This window comes from Mustela nivalis, assembly GCF_964662115.1.
Source record: "Mustela nivalis genome assembly, chromosome: 12".
NCBI classification, from domain to species: Eukaryota; Metazoa; Chordata; class Mammalia; order Carnivora; family Mustelidae; genus Mustela; species Mustela nivalis.
In genome coordinates this window covers 5,662,840-5,681,828 of record NC_139031.1, presented here as the reverse complement: position 1 = coordinate 5,681,828, position 18,989 = coordinate 5,662,840, and the positions used below count along the sequence as shown (strand labels likewise).

General features: G+C 61.3%; 1 protein-coding gene and 1 long non-coding RNA gene across 10 annotated transcripts in view; one reads left to right on the top strand and one right to left on the bottom strand.

The window, feature by feature from the left end:
* Window positions 1-18,989, top strand: part of AGAP3 (ArfGAP with GTPase domain, ankyrin repeat and PH domain 3) — a 54,344-nt gene that overhangs the window by 11,804 nt on the left and 23,551 nt on the right. For 4 of the 9 annotated variants that reach the window (XM_082693451.1, XM_082693452.1, XM_082693453.1 and 1 more), the window contains exons 2-8: window positions 14,241-14,299; window positions 14,559-14,646; window positions 14,822-14,907; window positions 15,029-15,170; window positions 15,578-15,712; window positions 15,865-15,992; window positions 17,207-17,365. In XM_082693451.1, the coding sequence (XP_082549577.1) occupies window positions 14,241-14,299; window positions 14,559-14,646; window positions 14,822-14,907; window positions 15,029-15,170; window positions 15,578-15,712; window positions 15,865-15,992; window positions 17,207-17,365 (797 nt within the window). Of the gene's footprint in view, window positions 1-11,991; window positions 12,955-14,240; window positions 14,300-14,558; window positions 14,647-14,821; window positions 14,908-15,028; window positions 15,171-15,577; window positions 15,713-15,864; window positions 15,993-17,206; window positions 17,366-18,989 lie in introns of those variants that run through there. The other 5 variants (XM_082693449.1, XM_082693448.1, XM_082693454.1 and 2 more) reach the window with 4 other exon arrangements.
* LOC309844871 lies at window positions 1,162-1,573 on the bottom strand. Its single transcript, XR_014300949.1, has 2 exons — window positions 1,425-1,573; window positions 1,162-1,315 (listed from the first exon to the last, which is right to left on the bottom strand). It is a non-coding gene; the product is annotated as an uncharacterized lncRNA (long non-coding RNA).

Genomic DNA, 18,989 nt, shown 5'->3' with positions numbered 1-18,989 from the left:
CTGTGCTCTGAGGAAACCTCCCCGGGAAGCATGGAAGTGGCCCTCCGTCCATCAGGTCCCCGGAAGGGTAGGCGAGGCGGCCGAGGAGCCAGTGACTGGTTGAGATGTAGGCAGGGACTGGCCCACCCCGGGTGACCCTTGCTGCGGGTGGCTGGACAGGGGACCGTGGCTCAGGCCCTGAGGGCGAGGCCTTCCCTCATCTCAGGAGCCTCAGGTGTTCACACATCCTGCACCAGAGAAAGCTCAGCATCGCGTCTAAGACAGGCGGTGTCCTCGGCGGTACGCGGCTTCTGCACCGCGAGCTCGTGGCGCAGGACGGCGAACCGGTGCCCCGGCAGCCCGGCGGCTTTGATCGGCAGTGCGAGACTCTGTTTTACTGGAATACTGATTTTATTATGAAAATCGCTGGCGTAGTGTGTTTTTAAACCATTCGCATGTGCCACCCCACACGGCGGTACTTGGTGTTTGTGCTGCAAATGTCGTAAGACTGACAGCTCTCGCAGCGGGCGCGGTGGGGAGGGTGGGGGGCGGCGGGGTTCTCAGTGAAGCGTGGCGGGATCGGATCTGGGATCTCGGAAACATCCGACTAACCAGATTCACTTCCTGCGGGAGCTCCGGACGCGCCCGCTACTGCCCTGCGTGCTTCTTCGTGGTTCTCTGGACACCCCTGCAGGGTGAGTGTGCCCCCCCCCCCCGCGCCCCCGTCCGGCACATGGGGGACAGGGATGGAAAGGGATGTGCTCAGGGCTTGCTTTTAGGGGCGGAGGCAGGACCAGACCCAGGAAGTTTGGTCTCAGCCCGCAGGTGCTGCTGCACCGTGAAATAGCTTTCAGGGGCACCTGCGAGGCTCAGTCGGTGAAGCGTCTGCCTTCCGCTCGGGTCATGATCTTAGGGTCCTGGGATCGAGCCCTGTGTGCTCAGAGTTGGGCTCCCTGCTCAGCGGGGAGCCTGCGTCTCCCTCCCCCTCTGCTCCCCCCTCCCCTCGTGCTATCTCTCTCTCTCTTTTGCTCACTCTCTCAAATAAGTAAATAAAAAGCTTAAAAAAAAATCAAATACAGGAGAAGATTAAAAGAATATTGTCTCAAGAGATTCAGGGGCTATGAAGGGTTCCCTTAAGCCAGATAGGAAACCCAGAATTTATAGAGGAGAAGACGTGACAGATTTTCTCCCCAGCTTTTTATTTTGGAAGAAACCACCAGCTCGGAGGGCGTTTGCTCCTTCCTCTCCCATGCCTTCTGGAGGTGGGCGCGGTCGGCAGCTGCACGCGGCCTGGCGCTTCTCCCGAGGCTCGAGCTGCTCCAGGCGCGGGCACGTTCTTGCAGGAAACAGAACACCACTGTCACACCCGAGAGGCTTGACGGGAACCCTCTGACGTCATTTCAGAGCTCACCCCTAAGCAGATTTCCTCGTTTTCCCCCAAATACCTTATATGCCCTTTTGGTCTTTCCAAATCAGGATGGGATGAGGCCGGGCCAGTTTTCTTGGAGAAGGTCCGTGGGTTTGGATGTTCTTGCTGCCTGGCTGTCTTGAAGTTCTCCCTCTGTTCCTGGAGCTGCCCAGGACCTGGAGTGAGGGCGAGGCGTTGATGAGATCCAGGTTAAACCCTTTTGACAGGATTACCCCCTGTCCTGTCGTGTCACATCTGGCCCTGCTGTTCCTGCTGTTCAGGAGTTAACGTCTGGAAGGTCCATTTCCTCCCACTTGGTGGTTGCTAAGTGATCTGTGGGCTGTTGCTTGGGTACCAGGGAAGTCAGCGCTGCCAGGGACCCTCCCCTTGCTGGGGGGCGGGGGTCTGCATGCATCAGCAGCCGGTGCCTGTGAAGGGGGATTGGGGTGGCCACATGCTGATATTCTCAGGTGCGCGTTCCCTCTGTGAGTCCTAGCTGATGCCCTTCCTGCACCACGAGCTTCGTCCCAGCCCACCCTTTTGTATCCTCGCTCTGGTCTCACGGTTTTTTGTTGTTGTTGTTGCTCAGATGTTCTAATATGACCCATTACAATATTAACAGATTTAATTACATTTCTGTGGAATAGAGTAGGAAAATTTGCTTGCCATGTACATATGCTAGCTAAATGCTTAAGATGCCTGTGATCGAGTTTCTGCAAACTGTGAGGAGGAAGATGTTTTAAATTCCAGAGGGAAACGGGCAGAGCAGAGGACCAGAAAGATAGTTCAGAGAAGAGGAAGTGCACGTTGTTGGTGATCGTGAAAAGATGCTTAATATTAACCTCAGGAGTAATCAGGGACTCCCATCAGAAGAACAAGTCCTGGGCTCCCCTGTCCTGTGGCAGGAGGCAAACACACAAGTTTCGAAGCTGGTGTGAGGGCTGGTGTAGGCCTGCCCCCCGCTCCCGGGCTGCTGTGCCGGGGGGGTGGGGGCGAAGGAGAAGCCCTTGGACGCTATCTATTAACACACAAAATTTATCTGTCTCTGAACCCAGCTGTTCTACTTTTTCCCCTTACAAAGAAGCAGCTAATGGTGGTTTAAAAAAAAAAAAAAAAGCCACCAGAATGCCCTTGAGTCGGGGAATGGTGGGATGAGATTGGAGTGTATGCACGGTGGAACATTCTGGAGATGGCCAGTCAGGGTGAATGAGAACATTGCCGGGCTGGGGGCACAGAGGTAAACGTGTGGGGAGCCGATGGTGCGTTTTGGTGCAGTGCTGGAGGCTGAGTTCTGTTCCGGGGGGGGGTGGAGACTGGACATTCATTCTGGAAACTTCAGCCCATGGGGAAGTGCCAGGGGACCAAAAGCCGTTCCTTGAGGGTGTTGTGAAAGTGGTTTTATATTCCAAAACAACATTTTAAAAAGACGGAACGTGAACATTTATTACATGTACTAGTTCTACCCACTTTCCTATCTTGTGTCTCACCCAGAGTCGGAAGGCTCTTGCGAGTCCTTGATAGAGTGCGGGGACCCCAGAGCAGCTGCAGATGTGGGGGCTGGGCGCTGGGCAGAGCGAGGGTTTGAGGGGTGAGCTGCACGTGTCCTTTCTGCAGGAGGCCCTCACCCCCAGGTGGGACAGCGCTCTGCTGCTGCCATTTCGTTTCCTTTTTACAGAAATCGTGTACTCCCTGTACACGTCGTAGACAACACAGTAAATGCAAGAGACAGTTTGCAGAAAAACAGAAGTGGAAAAAAAAATCACTGTTGTTCCTAAACACCCCAAGTCAGCCATTGTCCTTCTTTGGATGTGTTTCTTGCACATGGGCCCGTGGTCCATACAGTCTTGCTTAAAAAACGAAAAAAGATCGGAAGTGCCGTCGCCACCTGTGTGAGGGAGAAAAGACTTTGCCGATGTTGTGTTAAGTGGTCGTGCGACAGTCGTTGCCTTCCTGATTTCCGTGTTGCCTGGCGTTTGGTGTTGCTTTTACTTATTTGGAAGCATTGGATGTCTTTGGGCCTCTGTCCTTAGCTCTGTGTCCAGCGGTCCCCGCGGCGGCACAGATTCTGGCTGCCAAGCCTCTGTTCCCCATCATGCCCCCCCACCCCCATTGAGCCACTGCTGGAACCCCGGCCTCAGGTGCTCGCACCGGGACCACCATGCACCCCAGCCCACTGGCAGGGCTTTGGAAAGTGAGCAGCAGAATTCACATTCTTTTTTTTTTTAAAGATTTTATTTATTTGTTTGAGAGAGCATGAGAGGCGAGAAGGTCAGAGGGAGAAGCAGACTCCCCATGGAGCTGGGAGCCCGATGCGGGACTTGATCCCGGGACTCCAGGACCGTGACCTGAGCCGAAGGCAGTTGCTCAATCAACTGAGCCACCCAGGCGCCCAGAATTCACATTCTTAATTTCTATTTACTTGAGTATCAAATGAAAATGAGTGGTTTTCCCTTGTATTGGCCATTTGTATGTTTTTTACTGACATGGAGGTTTTATGTTTGGTTTTTAAGCAACATTTGTGATACTAATCCACTGACCTAGCTCCCTTTTCCTGCCCTCCCTACAGGTGTCAGTTTCCTTTCTTTTTTTCCTTTTTTTTTTTTTTTTAAGGATTTTATTTATTTCTTTGAGGGAGAGAGAGATCACAAGCTGGGGGAGTGGCAGGGGGGAAGGGGAAGCAGGCTCCTGGCTGGGCAGGGAGCCCAAGGTGGGGCTGCGTCTCAGGACTGTGAGATCATGACCCGAGCAGAGGCAGACGCCCCTCAAGTCCCTTTAATTCTATTTTTCTTAGGGTTCTTGTCATTTTTAATTGTTCTGGATTTTTTTATGTTTATGTAGTTGAACTTACTGATCTTCTTTCTCCTGTGCCTTATTTTTTTTTTTTTTAAGATTTTATTTATTTATTTATTATTAGAGACAGAGAGAAAGAGAGCGAACGCACAGAGGGAGAGGGACAAGTAGACGTCTGGCTGAGCAGGGAGCCCGATGCGGGGCTCGATCCCAGGGCCCTGAGATCATGACTGAAGCTCAAGGCAGCCACTTCACTGACTGAGCCTCCCAGGCGCCCCTCTCCTGTCCTCTAAATCCGACAAGCCTCGAACTGTCTCCTGGCTCATCCCCTGCCCCACGAGACTTCCACAGCTGATCGGCTTCCCCAGCTGCCCAGACCCGCATTGCACAGGCTCAGCGTGGCCATGAGGGTGGGGGGCTTGGAGAGCGGAGGTCTCAGGCTCCAGAGGGAATGGGGGTGTGGGTAAGCAGAGCCTTTGAGCACGAGGGGGTGTAAGGAGGGTGCACAGAGGGGCCCCGTGTCCCTTCTGCATGTGGCCTGGCACAGCACTCAGACCCTGCTATTGGGTGTGGGCGGACTCTGGGCAGGTGGGGAGGACATTGGTCGTTTGGCTCAGAAAGCTCGTGGTCCCCCAGCGAAGGGAAGCATCTTCAACTCAGGAGCGGGGTTTCTCACTGACTCCCTTCCCCCCGACCTGCTGGCCCGGCCTCTTTGTGGCTGTGTCTACACGGCATGAAAGCGAGGCGTGCCAAGGGTGCATCAACCCCTGATAGCCCCCTTTTGTTGGTCAGAAGTAATCATTTGAGCTGTTTTTCTCCTTCCTAAGTGTCATGTTCACAGGCACCCCGGGACGGGTGGCTGCAGATGCTGCATCAGCTTCTCTTACTCGGGGGGCAGGACAGGGCCAGGAGTTTGGGAGGTAGGGAAGGAGGAAGCGCGGGGGGTGTCTTTTTGGACACCCCTTTTTGGCTGGTCTTTGCCACTGTGCGTACCCAGAAAGGAAGAGAGGTCGGGGCTCCCTGCAGGAGAAGCTCTGGGCCCAGGTGAGCCTGTGTCCTCAGAGATCTTGCCGGGCCAGGGAGGCCCAGGAGCTCGGGGCAGCCAGCTTGGGTTCAGAAGCCATCTGCAGCCACTTACTAGCTGGTGACCTTAGGCTTTTTGGTCTCTGTGCCTCAGTTTTCACATCTGTATCTTGGGGGAAGTTCCCTAACTTTCTCGGAGCGTTATCGTCAGAAGTAAATGGGTCACAGTGTATCAGGTGTTGAGTGTGGCTGATTGCATCAGTGAGTGGCTCTCACTACCAGGGGATCAGCAGTGTCCTGTGTTCTGCTGCCTTGCTTGTACAGGGCACCAGAGGTGGCTGTGCTGTCCTCAGGGATGGCCTGTGTGTGCCCCGGAGCGCAGGGCATGGAGCCCCCCAGGGCTTCGTGATGCCAGCGGGCATGGGCTGACTGTTGGGGCCAGAGCCGCTGAGATGGCAGAGGTAGAGGGAGGCGGCCTCTGTGTCCAGGCCCTGCCGGAGAGGCCTTTGGCTTCCTTCGACGCGGAGCACTTGCGGGACCCCCTGCCCCCAGCTCCGCAGCCCCCCAGCCCCAGGAGTGGCAGGTATGGCCTTGGCAATGGCGCAGAGCCTGAGGAAGTAGTTAGCCGCTGTGCTTGGAAAATCTGTAAGGGACTTCAGACACTCTCTGGTCTGTTCTGTTCACTGGACTCTCACATTACCCAAGTCTTTTATTTCCCTCTGCCGTAGCACATACTGGCCCTCATCCCGCTTTCCTGGGGCTCTGCGCTTGCCTCCGCGTCCCCGGCTCTCAGCCACTGGGCACCACTTCTCTCGCTTTCCAGAGCTCCTCTGTCGCGGAGCAGAGTTAGCGAGATTATTATACTTTATGGAATCTTTCTTTTTATTTATTTATTTAAGGATTTATTTATGGGGACATCTGGATGGCTCAGTCGATTAAGACTCTGCCTTTGGTTCAGGTCATGATTCCAGGGTCCTGGGATCAAGCCCCGCATCAGGTTCCCTGCTCAGCGGGCAGCTTGCTTCTCCTTCTCCCACTCCCCCGCTTGTGTTCCCTCTCTTGCTGTCTCTCTCTGTCAAATAAATAAATAAAATACTTAAAATTTAAAAAAAGGATTTATTTATGGAGAGATTGTGGGAGTGGGGGGGGTGTGTGCAGACGGAAAGAGTCTTTAGGCAGACTCCTGGCCGTGCACGGGGCCCCACACGGGGCTCATTGGGGGCTTGATTCCACAACCCCAAGAGCTGAGCTGAAACTGAGAGTTGGTGAATAGCACCACCCTGGTGCCCCTTTCCTTTATTAAGATGTCTTACTTTTGGAAAAATAAGGTGAAAGCAGACAAGCGACCATACTGCCTTTGGGAGCCATGGGACAGGAAGAAGCAGAGTTTTAGCTCATGGGACTTACCCTGGACCTTGGTTCAGTTTTTTGTTTTTTTTTTTTAAGGATTTTATAATTTATCTGACAGAGACACAGTGAGGAAGGGAACACATGCAGAGAGAGTAGGAGAGGGAGAAGCAGGTTCCCTGCTGAGCAGGGAGCCTGATGCGGGGCTCGATCCCAGAACCCTGGGATCATGACCTGAGAAGAAGGCAGATGCTTAACGACTGAGCCACCCGGACACCATCCCCTCTTCTTGGCTCAGTTTCGAAGGAAGAGAACAGTTTTTTTAAAAATCTAAAAAAAAAAGGGGCGCCTGGGTGGCTCAGTGGGTTAAGCCGCTGCCTTCGGCTCAGGTCATGATTCTCAGGGTCCTGGGATCGGGTCCCACATCGGGCTCTCTGCTCAACGGGGAGCCTGCTTCCCTCTCTCTCTCTCTCTCTCTGCCTGCCTCTCTACCTACCTGTGATCTCTCTCTGTCAAATAAATAAAATCTTTATAAAAAAAAAATCTAAAAAAAAAATTTTTTTTTTTTAAGAGAACACTTTTAAAGACACATGAAATGTAGGATATATGTCAGAACTGGGATGGAAAGGCAGGTAGCCTTTAGGGAGCATGCACAGTGTGGTACATTCGGAGTCTGGAATCCTGCCCCGAGCGAGGCAGCGTGGTAAGTGCCCACCCCGGCCCTGCAGGTCGGAGGAGTGCGGACGCTGGTGAAAAGCCAACTCTCCTTGGCAGAGCACAGCGTGCACAGGACCCATGCTCCTGGTCCTCGGTCTGAGCAGGGAGCTGTGTCTGTCCGGGTCCCCCTTCGGGGTTTAGGATGTGCCACGGGAGAACGAGCTCAGGAGGCCGTTCAGAAGTCCTGAGCCTCGCACAGAGCTTGTGGCCAGAAAGAAAACCGAGGAGACTAGTGTGGAGCAGCGAGGGTGCTAAGGCTGTTTCCAGGTTGGGGGACTGCCCAGAAGAGGGCGCTCTTGGTTTCCTCCCTTTGTCCCCCACCCCTGCTTGCCCCTTTGGTCCTCTCTGCTTCTTCACAGGGAGGGCGGGATGGAGCCACAGGAGGGCTCTCTGGTGCTCCGACCTTGGGAGATGGGGGCGGAATCCCAGGTCCCCTGAACAGCCCCGGAAGGGCACGGGGACCAGGCCGCTTCTGTGCAGTCACACCTGCCTGGCCCCTGGAGCCCACCCTCTTGCGCCCCCTGCTCCCGGGCAGCGCTCATTCTCTCCAGGTCTGGAGGCCACAAGTCGGGTAGGAGTGGGCTGGCCCGGCCGCCTTTCCTGCGAAGGCCTCTCTCCTCGGCTTGTGGACCACCGTCTTCCTCCGCCGCGCTCTCCATCATGGTCTGTCTGTCTAGATTGCCCCTTTCTATAAGGACAGCAGTCATAGGGGCGCCTGGGTGGCTCAGTCATGAAGCGTCTGCCTTCGGCTCAGGTCATGGTGCCAGGGTCCTGGGATGGAGCCCCGCAGCGGGGCTCCCTGCTGTGCATGCTCTCTTTCTCTCTCTGTCAAATAAAATCTTTTAAAAGGGGGGCAGCAGTCATAGGGGAATAGGGACCCACCCTACTCTGACGTGACCTCATCTCAGCAAACGCCCTATTTCCAAATAAAGTCACCTTCTAAAGGACTGGGGGTTAAGACTTCAAAATACAAATGGGGGGGCACAACTGTGTCTGGAACAGCTTTCAGCAGATTTTCAGAGAAGGACGTGATCTAAGGGGTCCCAGGGGTGTCTGAGGTCTGCCAGCACGGTCTTGGGGTGGAGAGACGCGGACTGGCAGTGGCCAGGCCCGGGCTGCTGTGTGACTGCCGGCATGTCCCACTAGGCTTCTGACTTGAAGAAAGCTGGTTTCATTTGTTCCAGCGTCTCACAGGAGTCACTGCTCCCTCTGTCCCCCGGTAACGGCTCCTTTTCCTGTTCCCCCGCTTTGTGCCAGGCTCGGTGTTGGGCCCTCCACAGTCACGGCGCTGGTTTTTGTAGCAACTTCAGGGGCAAGGTGAGATGATTTCTGGTTTGCTAAACCCCGAGACCCAGTGAGGTTAAAGTGGCTGTAGACTGACACACAGCTAGTAGGTGCCAGAGGCTGACTTTGAACCTGGTTCTCTCCACTCCAGAGCACCCCCCGCCTCTCTACTGGGGCTTTTTGCTAGACCATTGTGCCTGTGATTTACCTCCTTAGCTGACCGTCCCAGCCAGGGACCATCTCTTAGGAGTCGGCCTCCCTCCCCAGAGGGAGAACCACTGTGGTGGTCTCGTGGTCTCGTGGGCGGTGCTGTCTCCCGCTCCCATTACAGTGGGAGGGGGAGCGGGGGAGGGGCGGCAGCCTAGAGTGCCCCCCCACCTCCACGGACTCCCCCCCTCTGGCAGTCCTGGGTGTGGCCCTGGCCACCTGCCCAGGCTCCAGCTCTCCATCCCGCCCCCCTTCCCACCACCTTGCTCCCGCCTCCCTCCCCGCCTCCCGCCCCGCCTCGGCCTCAGGAAGAAGATGCTTTGCTGCCACCTTGTGGGCACGGAGAGCCCGGCGGCCTGTGAGGCTCTGGGACCCCTGGGAGCGGCGGGAAGGAGCCCAGGTCTCTCCCTCCACACCACCACGTGTGCCCTCCGGCCTCCTTCCCTGCTGCGGGGAAGGATGTGCACGGGCTCTGGGCGGTGCACGTGGCCTCAGCCAGGCACGCCTCAGCACTTATCAGCGGGTCACCCCCGGCAAATATTTGAGCGGAGACTAGGTCCCAGGTCGTGTGGGGTGTGGGGGCTGGGGGCCACCCTTCACTCACAAACAGTGCTTGGTTTCCGTGCCCCCCATGGCACAGCTTCACAGACGTCTTTCCCTTCCCGGCTCCATGGTAGTCAGGGTCAGTCATGTCCCCTTGCCACCCCCAGGCCCGGGCCTGTCCCCACAGTGGGTCCAATCCACCCGGCCCTGGACACCTCCAGAGTCGGCTCTTGCTCTTTTCCGACTTCCCAGCTCCTTTTCTGTACTCTCTGCTCCCAGGGGGGTCTGTCCCCGTCCTCCCGCAGAGAACACACTGGGACACCGTATTCTTAATTCCCCCCGAAATGGCCGTGGAGCTTCTCAGCCCTCACCAGCAGGGCTGGCCTGGTGTGTCTGAGGACCTTAGCAGGCCGAGAACTCCCGCGAGGGCTAGCCTCGTGGAATTTCTGTCCTGTTTACAGCATCCCGGCTTGAAGCTTTTTAGGATGGCCCTAACTTCTTTCGGGCCCTGTTGAGTGGAGCTCTCTGGAGCAGAATCTTGTCAGGCGGAACACAGAGACCTCGTGCAGACAGGCCAACAAGGGAGAGAGATTTGTGCCTGCGCTCTTCTCCATAAGGTCCTCCACTGGCCCGATGGCCCCGGGGTTATTTCTGTGTCAGCAGGTGTCCTTCTCTGGCTAGCTTCTGTGGGTCAGGAAAGGCTTCTGGGAAGGAGGGAGACAGCCAGGGGAGGAAGTGGAAGCTGTTGCCGGTTTGGGAACTGACCCAGACTGAGCACTTGGCCTGGACTAGATTCCGCAGGTGCCGTGGGAGCCACCGGGAAATGGTATGGCCTCGGAGAACGTAAAATGTTCTTCTGTCTTGGGGACGAGGCACCGGCGCCTGTCTTCCCACAGTAGATATGAGTGTATCTGGGGGCCTCTGCCCCTTGTAGGCCATCGGGGTCTTCTCCTGCTGAGACAGCCAGCAGAGTTCTGAAGCAGCCTGTCCCCAGCTGGGCACCTTGTCCCTGTCCCTCCTCCGTCCCCGGACAGAGCTGCTGTCCTGCACTTGGTTTGGGGTGGGGAGGGTTCGTAATGAGCAGCCCTGTTCTTCTGGGGGGGGAGGTAATTCCCTGTGTGTCTGTGAGAGAGAGTGCAGACAGACAGATAGGCAGATAGGGAGATGGAGTGTGGGAGACTTAAACGTGGGGAACTGATGCAGGACTCCAGGGCTGTGTTCTCATCCCCACGCCTGAAGGATCCTGGGAAAGACTCGTCTGTGGAACCGTCTATTAGGTGGGGAAAACGCATCCTGGGGAGGGAGAAGCCATCCTCATCACTGTTAATAAGTAGTCCCAGGAAAATACGAAACCACCCCCAGGGGCTCTCCAGGCCTTGGAGATCCAGCCCGGGACTTGAAAGTTTCCAGCTCTGGGCTCTTGGGAGCACCTAGGATGGAGAGGCCCTGCCTTCCTCAGGCATTCCCTCACCCCAGCCCCCTCAGGAATGTGCCACTTTTATCTTGTAGTTTGCTTCTACCCAGAAGGGTGGAGTTCTGAGGCTGAGATGGACACTGGGAATTGGGCTGGGGGGGTGGAGGAAGTTGGGGAGTAGTGTTTCTTTGAAGCCCATGTAGGCCCTCCCATCCTTGCCATGACCTGAACTCGTTTCTCAGTCCGTCTCTCAGTGCGCCCGTGGTCTTCAGGACCATGGTCGACTAGCTCATCTGCAGGGCCTCGGACAGGACTGGTGTTTAGAATGCAGTGGAAAGCACAGCGGGGCAGCTCCAGCTTGCTGCCCCCTTCCTGGGGTGAGCCCTGCATGAGCCTCTGGTGCAGCCCACACTCAGTGAAGAGGCGTCTGTGCTCGGAGAGGGTGATCGGGCTCTGGCCAGCACTGAGGGCCAGCACTTCGCCTTGGCCAGCCGACCTCCAGACGCCTCTGAACAGGAGGGGGAGACCCAGGCAGCAGGAGACTGGAGACTCTGGGACACAAAAGTGAGTCACTCTCCCAGAACTGACTTCTTCAGTCCAGGACTGAAGGTTACCTTTTGACTTTCCACTGCCCTTAGGCAGGACACTTCACTGAATCCAGATAATTTTATCATCTCCAAGGGAGAAGATGACCTCGGCCATTAACAGAAGAGCTGCCCGCCGCATCCCGCAACTCTCTTCTGGAGCTTCCCAACCTCAGAGTGTCTTAGCCAGAAACTAAGGCCCCCCATTTTACAGACAAGGAGACTGAGGGTCAGAGAGGGCATATGACTTGCTTCCTGACTCCTAACTTGAGTTTACTGCAATGCCAGCCCTGTGGTGTTAACACCTGTTTGGTCCTTTAGAGCAAGAGCAAGTGGCCCACTTCTATTCAAAACAGGGCCCGGTGTGTGGTGTTCAGGACTGTTATTTATTTGGCCGGCTGCTAATGACAGCTCCTCACCTACTTGCCCCAATCCGAGGAGGAGCCCTGGGCTGGAATTTCCTGTTTTCTGAGGGCTCCGGGGGCTGCCCCAGCAGGCTGACTCCCCTGCCACCCGCCGCCGTTCCAGGGTGTTCCAGGCCAGGCTTGCCGCCTCTCCTTGCTGGGCCGGCTCCCGGCCTCTCCAGGTCTGGGCTTGCCGGCTGCGAGGTGGAAGCGTTGAGGGACTCCGTGGGCCCGACACCAGGTGCCCAGAGGCCGGAGGTCCGTGCGCCCCGGCCGCGGCCCCGGCCCGGGCCCCGCCCCGCGCCCCTCGCCATGGGCCTGGCCCTCGCCCCCGGGCCCTGAGCATGGAGCGGGGCTGGCCGCCGGGGGACAGCTGCAGCCGGGAGCGGCCCGCCGTCTGCCGCCGCGCCCTCAGCGTCTGCGACTCGCTGGACCTGCACGGCGCCCCGGCCGGCCGCGCCGCCGCCGCCCTGCAGGCCGCCCTGAGCGCCGCGCGAGAACAGCCGGCGCGGCCGCGGAGCGTCTGCTCGGGCGGCCCGGGGCCCCCGCCCTCCGGCGCCCGCAGCCTGCTGCTCGGCCTCCTGCGCCCGCGCCTGGGCCGTCGCGGCCCCGCCGACGGCCCCCCGCCGGCTCCCGGGCCCGCGCCCTCGGGGCTCCCCGGCTCGGCCGCGCCCAGCCCCGCGCCCAGCCCCGCGCCGGCCCGGCGCAGCCGCACGCGGGGGGCCCAGACGCCGCGGCCCAGGCCCACCAGCATGACGTTCCTGGAGGTGAACCGCCTGGAGCTGGCGGCGGCCGAGGGCGCGGGCGCGGGGCTGGGCCGCGCGGGGAGCGCGGGCTTCTTGCGGGGCGCCTCGCTGTGGAGCAGCCAGCGCTGGCAGGTGCTGCGCGGCGGCGGCGGCGGCGGCGGGGGCACCCCGAGTCCCCGGCGCGGCCTGTCCGCGCTGAGGAAGAGCTTCAGCTTCCGCCTGCGCCGCGGCCAGGAGATCCGGCGCGCCGAGTCCGGGCTGCTGCCCCGGGCGCGCACCCGCAGCGACGGCGACGCCGGCTCCCTGGGCGCCTTCCCCAGCCGCCGCGACCTGCTGCTGGGCGCCGAGGCCCCGCGCGCCGCCGCGCCCGAGCCCGGCCGGCCCCGCACCGCCGCCGGCCTCTGGAGACTCCTCACCAGCCGCTTCCGCCGGAGGGAGCCCGCGCCCGCCGAGCCGCTGTGGAGCCGCCGCGCCGCCGCGGCCCCCGGGCTCCTGGGCGCGCAGAGCGGTAAGGCGCGGAGCCCGGCCGGGGAAGCCCTCTCCGGTTGGAGGCCCTTGTTGAGCGCGGGTGTGAGAACGTACCGAGCCCGCCTGGGAGAGGTGGGTGTGCCCTGCGGGCGGGGACCAAGGGAGACCGGCGACCCGGCGCGCTCTGGGTGGCTCATGGGTCCCAGAAGGTGGCTGTGGCCGGGGAGGACTTGCAGGTGCGTCCAGTCTGGGTCCCCTGCCACCGGGTGCTGCCTCTGGCCCTTGGCATGGTGGAATGTGAGACCAGCACGGAAGGGCGCCTTCCTGCCTGCTGGCACGCGTGGCACCGGGGGGGCCGGGGAGGGGGAGAGCGCACGTGTTCTGGCTTCCAGGTGGGCTTGAGTCCTCACCTCTAGCTGCCTCTGCCGGAAAGCAGAGGGACTGCCTGTGGACCCGATCGATGGTGGTGGCTACTCTTTGAGACAGCCGGGGGTGGGGAAGCGGGCCGAGAGGCTGGCGCGGGTCAGGGCCCCCGGAGCGGCTGGTGGATGTCCGTTACAATGCAAAGAGGAAAGGAAAGGGGTCTGGCTGAGGGGCTGCAGGGAGCTCTGGGGAGCTGGAGGCTTCCCTTCCCCAGGACACCGCCAGAGGCAGGGTAGAGAAGAGAAGGGCCTGGACCTGAATGCGGGCAAGCCCAGGAGGTGGCTGTCTGGGAAAGAAAGTGGTGGCCTCCCACCGAGGAGGAGTCTGGGGAGGAGGGCCAGTCGGGGGAGCACAGATAGCTCCCCATTCACCCTGCGCCTCACAGAACGAGGCCAGGTGAGGGCTCCTCCCTCTTCACCCCCGCCTAGGAATGTGGTGGGTGGCCCCACCCTTCGAGGGTGAGCTGTTCCTACTCGCTGCTGCGGGAGGCTGGCCCCCCTGCCCAGCTGCCAGGTGCCCAGCCCAGCTTGGGTCTGAGCCGAGAACCACTGGCGAGGCTTCTCGCCTGGGGTCTGGGGCTCTGGTTGGGCCAGGCCCAGGTGTGGCTCAGGGTGGGAATCGCTCACCTTGTCGGAACGGAAGGGAGAGGAGGGACACAGGTCCCAGCTGGGAGGGCTGGGCCCACGCCTCTCAGAGTCCTCCCTGAGGAGCATCGGTGCGGCATCGTCTCTGGAAGGATTTTCCCACTGCTCTTTAGAGAACCGGGTGAAGGCTGGGGTCCCATTGGGACGGTGCTGTGTTCTGGCCTTGGCCCAGGGAGGGGCAGTGTAGGAGACAGCTGGCGGTGGGTGGTCCAGGTGTGCGTGCCTCCCCAGTCCTGATGGGGGGCCTTCTCTCCTGCAGACTCCTTTGTGAACAGCCAGGAGTGGACCCTGAGCCGCTCGGTTCCGGAGCTTAAAGTGGTGAGTGAGATCTGGGGGGGCCCCAGGCCGCCCTGGGACGGGGTGGGCACAGGCCAGTGCAATGGGTCCGGGCGATGCTTCCCCTGCTTCCAGTCCCCGCCTTCTCTGGATTTGGCCTTTCTCTGCGGCCTCCCACTTCTGTTCTGCTTTCTCTTCTGGTCCTTCCTTCTGGCCCTTCTTCCGAGGGTCCTCCGTCTTTCCTGCCCCGTGTCTTCTCTCTCGCCCCTGACCACTGCTCTCGCTCCTTCCTCTCTCGCAGGGCATTGTGGGGAACCTGTCTAGCGGGAAGTCGGCCCTGGTGCACCGCTATCTGACAGGCACCTATGTCCAGGAGGAGTCCCCGGAAGGTGAGCGTCACAGGCTTGCCTGGGCTGTGAGGCTGGCCGCTCTGCCCCCTCTGGCTCCTGGCTGTCGTCTGTGCCCGGGGGCTGGAGCCCCTCAGCCGTCCGGTCCCTCCTGTCTCCTCTGTCGGTAGCTGTGGGCTCCCCCCGGCTTGGGGCCTGACCGTGCACTCTGTCCTAGGGGGTCGGTTTAAGAAGGAGATTGTGGTGGATGGCCAGAGTTACCTGCTGCTGATCCGAGATGAAGGAGGCCCCCCTGAGCTCCAGGTGATGCTCCTGCCCTGGCCCTGGGCCACTGGTTGGGCCTGGGCAAAGCTGTGTGTGTGCAGAAGGGTGCGGCGCCCGCCCAAGAATGGGTGTGGGTAGTAATTCTGCTCGGTCCCCCTAGTTTGCTGCCTGGGTGGATGCGGTGGTGTTCGTGTTCAGCCTGGAGGATGAAATCAGCTTCCAGACGGTGTACAACTACTTCCTGCGGCTCTGCAGCTTCCGTAACGCCAGCGAGGTGCCCATGGTGTTGGTGGGCACGCAGGGTGAGCGGGCCCGCTGGGCCGTTCTGGCGGGGGATGGGGGGATGGAGGTGCGTGGGGCCGCGGGGCCAGGGGAGAAAGCCCCCTGCTATTATCGCTTGGTTCTGAGCCCCTCCTCTGTCGCCTCAGAGCGGGCACCACCTCCTTGCTCCCCGCGTGCTGGACCCTCCCCAGCTGGGGCCTCCCACCTGTGTGACGATCGTGTCCACGTCTTGGGGGATGCGTAAACGGAGCGGCTAGCTCGTTTCCACTCCCAGTCGGAGGCCGAGCTGGAACGAGGCCTGGACGCCCGGATGCTCGCGCTCTGCGTGGTCCGCTGGCACCCTCGGAGCCCGTGCTGCCCGCCTGTCCCCGTCCGTGGCACCGCTTCTCAGCAGGCTGAGTAAAGGCCCCCCTCCCACCTCCCGCAGACGCCATCAGTGCCGCCAACCCACGGGTTATCGATGACAGCAGGGCCCGCAAGCTCTCCACGGACTTGAAGCGCTGCACCTACTATGAGACGTGCGCGACCTATGGGCTCAACGTGGAGCGTGTCTTCCAGGATGGTAACGCGGGCGCGGGACTTGCGGGGGGGCACGCCCAGAGCAGGGGCCCAGGAGGCTCTGTGGCCGGTGGGGCTGTGCGCCCCGGGGGGCAGCTCTAAGCTGGGCTTCTCCCTTTTCCCCAGAGGGGTAACTGACTCTGCTGTCCCCTGCAGTGGCCCAGAAGGTAGTGGCCTTGCGGAAGAAGCAGCAGCTGGCCATCGGGCCCTGCAAGTCACTGCCCAACTCCCCCAGCCACTCGGCAGTATCCGCCGCCTCCATCCCGGCCGTGCACATCAACCAGGTGCGGCCAGCCTCCCTGCCTCCCACGCGCATCCTCCCTTGGCCCCCGTCATCCTGTCTGTCTGCCTGTGTGTCCCATACACCCCCCGCCCCTCCCCTTGTCCCCTGTGTGGTCTCCCGCCTTGTGATTAGTGTGAAAGCGCTGGCTTGAGCTCCCCGTTGCCTGCACGACTGGCCCGGCCTCCCCTGTGCCCCAGAGTGACAGCCTCCCGCTTGTCCCCGTCCCTGCTGCCGCCTGTCTTGCCCCGGAGCCCCGGAGGCTAGCTCGGGAGCCGCTCCCCGTGGAACCACACTTGGGGGGCACTGAGGGGCTCTCCCAGGCCTGCTCCCTTCTCACCAGGGGGCCCTGCAGTTACAAGGGCAGCACGGGTCCCCCTAGGGACCAGAGGCCTTTGTGCCGTGTGGGGTGTGAGCCGTGTTTTGAGCCACGTCCCGCTGGCGTTCCTCCTGTGTCTCCGCTGGGGATGCCGGCCCACTTCCTGCTTGGTTAATTTGGGGCCCTCGGCATTTGGGCTGGTGCTTCCTTCTGGAACTTCTGCAGTCCGTCCCCTGCTCCGCAGAAAGCCCCGCCGTGGGCACAGGTGCGCTGGCTTCAGCAGTCCAGCCGACCGTCTCCGCTCTCTTTCTGTCGAGAGCTGGAGTCTCGAGGGCCCCCGGCCCCCCGGCTTTCTGATGGCGGCCTGGTTGCCTTTCCAGAGGCCCTTCCTTCGTGCTTCGGGAGACAGCAGGGGGTTCCCTGGGAGCGTCCCCACCTGCAAGGAAGGGAGAGCGCTGGGTCTTTCTGCGCGGCAGCCAGCAGAGGTCGGGCGTGATGGCCTGCGGGCCCTGCCCTGTGGCTCTGTGGCCAAGGGGCAGCCTCCCTGGGCACCCTGCGCCCAACCCTGACCTCCCACATCTTCGGCCCGTGTCACAGACTTGGGGGCTCATCCAAGGGGACCTGCTCCCTCATGCCCGACACCGTCCCCCGCCCCAACCGTGAGGCAGGGCTCCCCTGCCCCTGGCACTTACCCTGACCCTTCGGCTCATGGAAGCACGCCTGCGGGGACCCTAGCCAGGCAGCCCCGGACCGCGGGGGCTGGCTCACGCCGGCCTCCTCTCCTGCCCCGCGAGCCCCAGGCCAGGTCCCCCCAGCACAGGGGCCCCCAGCTCCCGCCTGCCACCCGGCCCCGGGCCCGCCGCCCCTCAGCAGCCCTCAGCAGCCCTCTCTGTCCTCAGGCCACGAATGGCGGCGGCAGCGCCTTCAGCGACTACTCCTCCTCAGTCCCCTCCACCCCCAGCGTCAGCCAGCGGGAGCTGCGCATCGAGACCGTGGCGGCCTCCTCCACCCCCACACCCGTCCGCAAGCAGTCCAAGCGGCGCTCCAACATCTTCACGGTATGTGCCCTGCGCGCCGCCCTCCCACCGGCCCGGCCGCCGGCACTGGCGAGGCAGGGCCCGGCCCCCAGCCCCCCACCGGGAGGGCGCAGGCCAGAGCCACGGATGCGGGGCCGCAGCAGCCCGAGTCAGCAAGACGCCATCCACACAGACACACGCCGCTTCTCTAGGCTCCTTCCCCGTGCCCTCCTGCACATCCAGACTCTTCTAGACGGTTTCTCTGAGCCTTCAGGGGGCCGCCTGCGGCCAACACACACAGGCCCTCCTGTCTCTGCCGCACACTACCCCCCACCCCCTCCAGCTCGGGGGGCTTGTTGGCCCCAGTTGGAGGCAAGTTCAGACACGTCTGCTCTGATGCCCCCGGCACCCTCGATTCCACAGTTGGGGATCAGGCCCCCACGGCTTTGCCCGAGGCTACACGGAGGGTTAGCTGGCAGAGCTAGAACTGGGGCTCAGAGCTCCTTGTCCACATCCCGCTCCTTCTCCCTGACCTTAGCTTCCTGCCTGCTGTTACGGCGGCTCCGCTGAGGGCCTAGATGACTTCCCCTGGGTCTTGGCTCCTGCGGCCTAGCCTGCACCCCACTGCCCGGCCTCGGGCCCCCGTATGGGCTCGTCCTCTCCCCTCTTAGACCTCCCACGTGGGACCCACATCCCTTGCGCAGCTAGAGGCCCAGCCCCTCGACCCCTGGGCTCCCCCAGTCTGCTGGCTGTCCAGGCCCGGCCCCTGAGACCCAGTGCCTGCCCCACACTCTCAGCTTCCGGCTGGGACTCGGCCGGGCCCTTCTGGGAGCCCTGGGTCAGGCGCAGGCGGGGCAGCTGCCCGTGCGGCTTCGCAGGAGATCGCTCGGTGCTTCCGCGTCAGTCCGCGCGCGCCTCTCTCCGAGCAGCAGGGCTTGGCTCTCGGCCTGGTCCTGGGTCCGGCTGGCCCGGCAGGCCCTGCCAGGCGCTGAGGAGCCCCGTCCAGACAGAGCCCGTGCCCCCAGGCCTCGTCCATTCATTCTCGCCTCCGCCTGCCCAGCACACCGCTGCCCGGTCTGCCCACCCCTGTCCCCGCTGTGCCTGCCTCGTGCCCCCTCCTCGTCCCTGCCGACCACCCCTTTCTGCTGACGGCCGCTGCTGCGCATGGCACTTCCCCAGCCCCAGCCTGCCTCGACTCGAAGCATCTCGTTTCTGTTCATGCCCATTGAGCCACGCACCGCCCTGGGCTGCCTGCCCGCCCCCCGGGTGCCTGTGTTTGCGGTGACCGCTGTCTGCGCCCCTGCTCCCTCTACCCCATCCAGAACCTCCCACTTCCTCCGCTGCCAGGCCTGCTGTCCTCCCTGCCGCCCTCTGTCCGGCGTCCATGCCCGGCTCACAGCCTCCTCGCCGCGGCCCTCCCGCTCCTTGCCCCGCGCTCCCCGCTGCCTGCTAGGCCGCCTCCGCCTGCCGTCCAGCCTCCCCCGGGCCCTTTCCCTCTCTCCATCCTCACTGTGGCGACCTTATTTTTTCCTTTTCATTGTTTCCATGGTGACCTCCCTTGCGCCATTGTCCACGAGGAGGCCTCGAGACCCGTCCGTCTCTCGGGGTGCGTCTCGGGACCTCCCCACCATCGTCGCTGTCGGGGTCACCTTCTTGCCCTTGTCAT